The 8,136-nt window shown below is 41.9% G+C and overlaps 1 protein-coding gene across 1 annotated transcript; it reads left to right on the top strand.

Annotated features, from left to right (window-relative positions):
• The first annotated feature begins 281 nt into the window (after window positions 1–281).
• On the top strand, window positions 282–7,161 carry LOC129339970 (vomeronasal type-2 receptor 26-like). Its single transcript, XM_054994527.1, has 4 exons — window positions 282–1,076; window positions 4,183–4,410; window positions 5,019–5,145; window positions 6,260–7,161. Exons 1-4 carry the CDS (start codon window positions 282–284, stop codon window positions 7,159–7,161), a joined length of 2,052 nt encoding a protein of 683 aa, XP_054850502.1.
• Window positions 7,162–8,136: the final 975 nt, after the last annotated feature.

Below are 8,136 nucleotides of genomic sequence, written 5' to 3'. Positions count from 1 at the left end.
GAAGGTGAAATCAGGTTTTCAGCTCCACAAGTAACCATTGCATAAACAGAGGGCCAAGCTACAAGTGACGAATGACACTTGAACGGCAAGTGTATTTCTCCCTGTTCACTTGCCCTCCACTCAATCCACTTGCCGTTCAAGTGTCATTCGTCACTTGTAGCTTGGCCCAGAGACTGCATATTATTCCTCGGTAAAAAAATCTCCACGTTGCCTTTCAGCTTACATATGGCTCATTTGCCTTAGAAGATGGTAGTACACGGCAGTCCCCGTCCTTTTACCGCATGGTCCCAAATGAAGCCCAGCAGTACATGGGGATTATCCGTTTACTTCAGCATTTTGGATGGAAGTGGGTCGGGCTGTATGCTGTGGATGATGAGAGTGGAGAACGTTTCTTGCAGGCCCTGGAGTCACTCTTTCCCCAGCATGGATTGTGTCCTGCATTCAGAGAAAGAGTTCCAAGACAAACCTTTTTGACCAACCTGTTTGAAATCAATGACATGGTCTTAAATATTTATCAGCCTGCTTCAGATGCTAAAGTCAATACTTTGGTCCTCTATGGAGAAACTTTTACCATTTTATGGTTGAGTTACTTTTTGCTACTCGGCATTCCAGGACATAAAGGAGATGCATCTGATGGAAAGGTGTGGATTATGACCGCCCAGATTGATATTGCTTTAACGAGCCTCCAATCACTTTCTGATTTGCAAGTCTTCCAAGGTGCCATTTCCTTCATGATACCATCTAATGATCTTCTAGGGTATCAAGAATTCCTTCAGCTCATCAGACCTTGCTGGACCCAAAGAGGCAGTTTTCTGAAGAGCTTCTGGGAGCAAGCATTCAACTGTTTTTATCCAAATTGCAACATGCCCACAGAAGTCAATGGAACATGCACTGGGGAAGAGAGGTTGGAGAACCTCCCTGGGCCTGTTTTTGAAATGCACATGACTGGCCACAGCTATAGCATCTATAACGCTGTCTATACTGTGGCCCATGCTTTGCAAGCCATGTACGCATCCAGATCCAATCACAGAACAACAGCAGGTGGTAAAAGGGTTTCAGATATCCAGCCTTGGAAGGTCAGTCTGTACAATGGAACACCTTTGTGTCAATGAACACCTTCCTCTTTCATGAATAACTAGGAAAATGGACTTGGACACGTTATTTAGTAACCACGTTTTGTGGGTTCACATTTCCTCTTATAGTAGAATGCTGAAGTAGGTTAAGCTATAAGCTGAATATTTTCAGTCATCTACAACTGAAAAACAAGAATAACAACAACAACCCCGCGCCCTGGGTTACCAAACTGGATTCAGATGAAATTGCAAAAAATAATAGCTTGTATCCAGACATGTGAGCAGCATAGTGCTACTGAACACAACTTCGCCACCTGTTTTTTTCTGCAGCCCACTGTGATCTCTCAAAAGTTGTTCCTGAGCTTTTGGGGGCTACCAGAAACAAGGTGGGCTGCAACACACAGAGTGGATTTTCAGTAGGAAGAGAAATGGACAGATGCTGACTCCGCTCTTTCACAAATGGAATAAATTTTCACCAGAGCAAGTACTTTGGGATTTTTTTTTTGCTAAGTCCCCCTCTCAATGCTATCCCCCGAACAACCTTTTATCATGTGCTGACCCTCAGGAGCAGTTTGTGGTAGATTCAGGACCTTCTGTAGGAAAGGAATGGTTAAAAAGACCAATTTGTCATGTTCTGCTCCAAGGCACTGTCAATGGGAAACAGGTGTATGATGGACCCCTGCTCTGAGCCAGATTTTCCTGCCAAAATCAGAGCTTGCTTGCTGCCGCTGAGTAGCCTCAAGTAGTGTGTCTCTGTTTATAGTTTTAAGCAGGGTTTTTTTCTGGGAAAAGAGGGAAATGAGGAAGAAACATACGGGACGCTTTGAAATAATATTATTTTCAAGCCCTATTTCCAAGTATTTTCAAGAGGTGTCGGAACTCTGTTCCACCACGCTCCCCCTGAAAAACAGCCCTGGTTTTAAATTCTTTATAATTTAAAGTTGTTTTTGTCCCAGTTATATTTTTGGCTTTTTAGGTCAGCCCAGAGACTTGATAGGGGAGAAGAAGGTGCCCTCTTCTTGACATAAAACGGCACTGGAGGCTGAGTAACTCACTAAAAACAAAACAAAACCACCTTTATTGAACATGCTTAGATGGAATCTGGGTAGGCAGGGAATGAAATGCTGAGGTAAAAATTGTAGGCAGAACAGAATACTTCAAATGTAATAGGGACAATTGCTTTCTTGCAGCTTAGTTTCAATGTTTACAGGCCTTAAGAGTGAGAGGTTTGTAGTTTCATACTTTTGTTAAAGCAATAGTGTTTCTCCACAGGTTTCCCTTTACAACACCAGTGTTCTGATATTAATTCGACAATGTTTTCCCTTTACAACGGAACAGGGGTCTTCCTCAGAGCCAACCCCCCCCCCCCGTTTCGAGACATTGGGCAGGAATTATTCTTCTTCATATGACATTACCCTGTTCACTTGGCTGAATGGGAGTCTCCACTTACTACCCGCTCACTCTGCCAAAACCACACCCCCAGTTCTATCTTGGCTGTGTAAACAGGTTTCAATTTTTGCTGGTTTTTTTTTTTTTTTTTTGAAAATTTTTTTATTGGGTTAGAACATTTTTATTTTTACATTACAATCAATTTTCCCCTAATTTTTCGTTTCTAACCCCCTCCCTTTCCCCCCCTTTTGTTGACTTCCAACAGCTTTCCCACCCTCTGTCCCTTTTCCCTTACTTCTATTAAATTCCTCTGTCTAAAACAGATATACATTCTCCATTATATTAAGCAGTGCATCATTAACTCCTTTAATTATTATACACCCAAACTATACGTCTTTAGATAAACAATTTATCCCATTTTCCAGTTTTGAATAATTCTATATAAACCTATAAAAATATATAAACCATAAAAATTTCCCACATTTAAATCAAACAATTTGATTTATTCTCTATATATTACTCATTTCAACTTTTTATGGTAATTCTATATAACTCCTCAGATACTCAATCAATTTAACTCTTCTATACATTCAGTTTGGTGCATATAAATCTTGTCAAAGAAAGAAAATATTGTTAGTTAGTCAATCCTCATGTTTAAACCTTATCATTAATTATTCTCTATCAGTTGACCTATACATATCTATATATATCTCAATCAATTAATCTAACTGCTTATAAATTCACATTTCTCTTCCTCCCCCGGTAAAGTCACCCCTCTCTTTTATACTTTTATTATATTTCAGTAGTTCTCAAACTGCCACAGTTTTCCTCCCACCTCCCATTTCTTCTCCAGGTATTGTTTCAGCTTCTCCCAGTCTGTGTTGAACTGCCCTGAGTCCAGATCTCTCAGTTTTCTTGTCATCTTGTCCATTTCAGCCATATACAGCAATTTGTAGATCCAATCTTCAATAGTTGGTACTTCTTGTACTTTCCATTTCTGCGCATACAAAAGTCTAGCTGCTGCAATCATATAAAAAATCAACGTCCTATGATGGGCTGGAATTCCCTCCATTCCCAAGTTTAGCAGCAGGAGTTCTGGGTTCTTATTTATTTGCTGGTTTTTATATTTGGACTTATCAACTGAAAGTTCCCCTTAAGACAATGTTGTCACAGTTAGTGCATAGATCCAGAAGAGTTAGCCATGTTAGTCTGTAGTAGCAAAATAGAAAAGAGTCCAGTAGCACCTTTAAGACTAACCAACTTTACTGTAGCACAAGCTTTCGAGAACCACAGTTCTCATCTGACAAAGAGAACTGTGGTTCTCGAAAGCTTATGCTACAGTAAAGTTGGTTAGTTTTAAAGGTGCTACTGGACTCTTTTCTATACAGTTAGGGCAAACATTCTCTTTCTCCTCACTTCAGAGGGGTACCAGTTCGACCCTCCTTGTCAGACTCCACACTCTCAACGCAAAATCCTAACTGAACTGAAAAAAACCTGTTTGCACCCACTGTCATTCTGACTAGCCAGTCAGAGAGTGGGGGATCCTGTCAATCAATCTCTCTTCCAGGCAGTTATTAACTACTTCCCTTCCATATGCTGAGAGCTGCACTAGGTAAAATTTTCTTTTAAAGTGGATTCCGCCTCAAGATATTTGCAAATCTCCGCACAAAGATTCTTACGATATTGTGATTCATATGTTTTAATTTTCTGTTACATCCAGCTCCACTCATCCCTCCGAGACATTTCCTTTAACAACTCTGCTGGAGGAACCCTGTCTTTCAATTCGAACAAAGAAATGAGAGCTGGCCTTGATATCATGAACCTGGTCATGTTCCCAAACAACACCATCTTTAGAAGGAAAGTTGGAAGAATCGACAACAGTGATCCTAAAAGACAAGAATTAGTCATTGATGAGGATATGATTGTGTGGCCCCGACGTTTTAACCAGGTGTGGTTTCTAGCACATATCCAGATATTCAGAATATTCTGCATCACAGGGACTGTCCCATACTACTTCTCTGATCTTTAGTAAAGAGAAATTGGGCTGGTAAACTAGACTTCCTTTGTCTTCTGACATGTCATTAAAGAGGAACTTTAAGATCAAGGTCTCTTTTAAAGAATCTTATTGGTCATGGGCTGTAACTGTAGCCCTGATTCTCTCACTCCACCACTCATGCAATACAGGCTGCAAACTTTCCTGCGAGTAATCCCCATTCAATGAAAGGAGACGGACTTCTGAGACTTCTTTGTCAGCTGCATCTCAGCAACAGTCCAATAATGGCCATAATAGTATGTGTGGGGTAAGGCAGTGGCTGGAAAAGTGACTTTTAAAAATCCAATCTCCCTGTTCTTCTCAGCTGATCAGTAGACTGCAAAAATCCCCACTACCATTCCTTGGAAGGCATGCATAATTTCTTTTCATACATTCTATGTAAATTCATTACATATTCTATATAAATTCATTATGCCATGACAATGAACCCTTTCCTTCTTTGCAGGGTGCCTGATGGCCAACTATTTCTTCTACTCTAAAACTTCTCTTGTGTTTGCTGATAGGTGCTGCCCATTTCTCTGTGTAGCGAATCCTGTCTCCCTGGTTGTCAGAAACAAAAGAAGGAAGGGGAGATATTTTGTTGCTATGATTGTGTTCCATGCCCAGAAGGGAAGATTTCAAACCAGAAAGGTAGGTGACAGATCATATCAACGTGCTTTCATGTGGTGTTAGTTCAGATGACAATACACCTAGCAGGGCTCACTAGGGTATGTGTTTAAGCTTTTGATAAACTGGAGAATAGTGACACGTTTCTGGATAGAGCAATAAATCTGAGGGTGCAGATAATCTTCAGTGTAATGATAGCAATGGACTCCATTAACACATTAACTTGCTACTCACTGAGTGATATGTATGAAAATATGAGCAACAGTACATTAGTGGATATCAAATCTTGGAAATCAAAAGGACCTTCCCCTTTTAGAGAACATCATTATGGCACCGTGTGTATACCTAGTAGAGAGATGAAGCTTTGTAATCAGTTATGTTATGGATTTTTTTAAAGGGGAAGTGGTAATTTTATGGAACAATTAGTTTCTAAGTGGCATTATCCATGTGTATACCTGGGTTGTGTGTAGCCTCTGTGGGGAGTGATTTATTATGCTGCTGTACATTTTTGAGAAAAAAAACCTCTGCAGAATGGTGTACAAACATCCAGGTATGCACAGTTGAGTATGTGTCAGGTTAATTAGTTATTTAAGACCCCCGTGGTGCAGAGTGATAAGCTGCAGTACTGCAGTCCAAGCTCTGCTCACAACCTGAGGGCCAACCTACAAGTGACAAATGACACTTGAATGGCAAGTGTATTTCTCCCTGTTCATTTGCCCTCCACTCAATCCACTTGCCAGGCAAGTGTCTTTCGTCATGTGTAGCTTGGCCCTGTGTTCAGTCCTGGTGGAAGCCGGGTTCAGGTAGCCAGCTCAAGGTTGACTCAGCCTTCCATCCTTCCTTGGTCGGTAAAATTGGAATACCCATTTTCCTGGGGGGTAAAGTGTAGATAACTGGGGGAAACAATGGCAAACCACCCAATAAAAAGTCTGCCAAGAAAATATCATGATGCGATGTCCCCCATAGGTCAGTAATGACTTGGTGCTTGCATAGGAGACTACCTTTACCTAATTAGTTATTTTAAAACAAATACTATGGAGAGTGTCTTTCATGGTGTTCTCACATTGAAGTTAGTTGTGAAAAATCTGTCTGAGTTGGCATAGGCATTGACAATGCAATGGAATCTAATGTTTTCCAGATGTGGATGACTGTATCAGTTGTCCAGAAGATCAGTATCCAAGCAGGAACAGAAACGAGTGCATTCCCAAAACAATAAGCTTTCTCACTTACGCAGAACCTTTAGGGATCAGCTTAGCCTCACTTGCTGTTTCTTTGTCCCTCATCACAGCCTTGGTGCTGAGAACTTTCATTAAACACACACACAGCCCCATTGTCAAAGCCAACAACCGGGATATCTCATACACTCTCCTCATCTCCCTCCTGCTCTGCTTCCTCTGCTCTTTGCTCTTTATTGGACATCCTAGGAAGGAGACTTGCTTCCTCCGACAATCTGCGTTTGGCATCATCTTCTCAATGGCGGTGTCTTGTGTCTTGGCCAAAACCATCACTGTGGTTGTCGCTTTCATGGCCACCAAACCAGGGTCCGGCATGAGGAAGTGGGTGGGGAAAAGACTGGCCAACTCCATTATCCTTTTCTGCTCACTTATTCAAGTAAGCATTTGTATGTTGTGGCTAGGAACCTCTCCCCCTTTTCCAGAATTTGATATGCAGTCCCTGAGTAGAGAGATTGTGGTAGAATGCAATGAAGGATCCGTCGTCATGTTCTATGTTGTCCTGGGCTACATGGGGCTTCTGTCCCTCATCAGCTTGACCGTGGCATTCCTTGCCAGGAAGTTGCCTGACAGTTTCAATGAAGCCAAGTTTATCACCTTCAGCATGCTGATGTTTTGCAGTGTTTGGGTGTCTTTTGTTCCAACCTACCTGAGCACCAAAGGGAAATACATGGTAGCGGTGGAGATCTTCTCTATCTTGGCCTCCGGTGGTGGTTTACTGGCTTGTATCTTTTTCCCGAAATGCTACATTATTCTACTCAAGCCAGAGTTAAACAACAGGGACCAGTTAATTCGGAGGAAGTATTAAACAATCTTAATGTCCTATTCTGTGGCTTTCTCCTCTGGAATGGAAAGAGTGGTTCTAATATGTTATTGCTAACCTATGGTAGCAGCTTTGACTTACTAAGAAATCTTGAAATCTTCTTGCTTTATCAAAAATATCAGTGTGTCAACTTTTACTGGACTGCTGATTGTCTGGAGTGGCAGCCATACTTGGCATTCAGTGGGTTCCGACTACTGATGGGGTGCCTGATAGTAAACACTGGCATGCCCAGAGCACTGCAAGTTGTTGCTCTTGGTGGCCTGCTGAGAATTCTCCAAAGGGCCAGAAGATCAGGAAGAAAACGAAGGGGAGTCTGATTAGTCATGAAGGGCCCCAATAAGCACTCACGGGGTTCACATTTTCATAGACCCAGCTATGGGGACCCAGCCGCCAGGAAGTCCGATGTGACTTACAGAGAGCTGCTGTAGCACAGTGAACAACAACAACAACAACAACAACAACAACAACAACAACAACATTCAATTAATGTACCGCCCTTCAGGACAACTTAATGCCCACTCAGAGCGGTTTACAAAGTATGTCATTATTATCCCCACAACAAAACACCCTGTGAGGTAGGTGGGGCTGAGAGAGCTCCAGAGAGCCATGACTAGCCCAAGGTCACCCAGCTGTCTTCAAGTGGAGGAGTGGGCGATCAAACCCGGCTCTCCAGATTAAGGTCCTGCGCTCTTAACCACTATACAAAACTGTCTTAAGTAGTTTGGCTGCGAATCAGCACTCAGCTGGTTCGAATCCCACTATTGTCATGAGTTCAATAGGTGGCCTTGGGGAAGCCACTCCTCTCAGTCCCAGCTCCTCAGTGGTTTTGTTGGGATAATAATAAGACTAACTTGTTCACTGCTCTGGGTGAGGCACTAATCTGTCTAGAAGAATGGTATATAAATACAGTTGTTATTGTTATTTTTATTGTTACTCCTCCTTCTCCTCCTCCTCCTCTTC

This window comes from Eublepharis macularius, chromosome 12, assembly GCF_028583425.1.
Source record: "Eublepharis macularius isolate TG4126 chromosome 12, MPM_Emac_v1.0, whole genome shotgun sequence".
Lineage (NCBI taxonomy): Eukaryota > Metazoa > Chordata > Lepidosauria > Squamata > Eublepharidae > Eublepharis > Eublepharis macularius.
This window is presented reverse-complemented; position numbering and strand designations above follow the sequence as displayed.

Coding starts and splice junctions, on each gene's coding strand:
- LOC129339970 (XM_054994527.1), top strand. CDS start 282: ATGGTCCCAAATGAAGCCCAGCAGTACATGGGGATTATCCGTTTACTT. Junction 4,411..5,018: donor GGCCCCGACGTTTTAACCAG/GTGTGGTTTCTA, acceptor GTTTGCTGATAG/GTGCTGCCCATTTCTCTGTG. Junction 5,146..6,259: donor GAAGATTTCAAACCAGAAAG/GTAGGTGACAGA, acceptor AATGTTTTCCAG/ATGTGGATGACTGTATCAGT.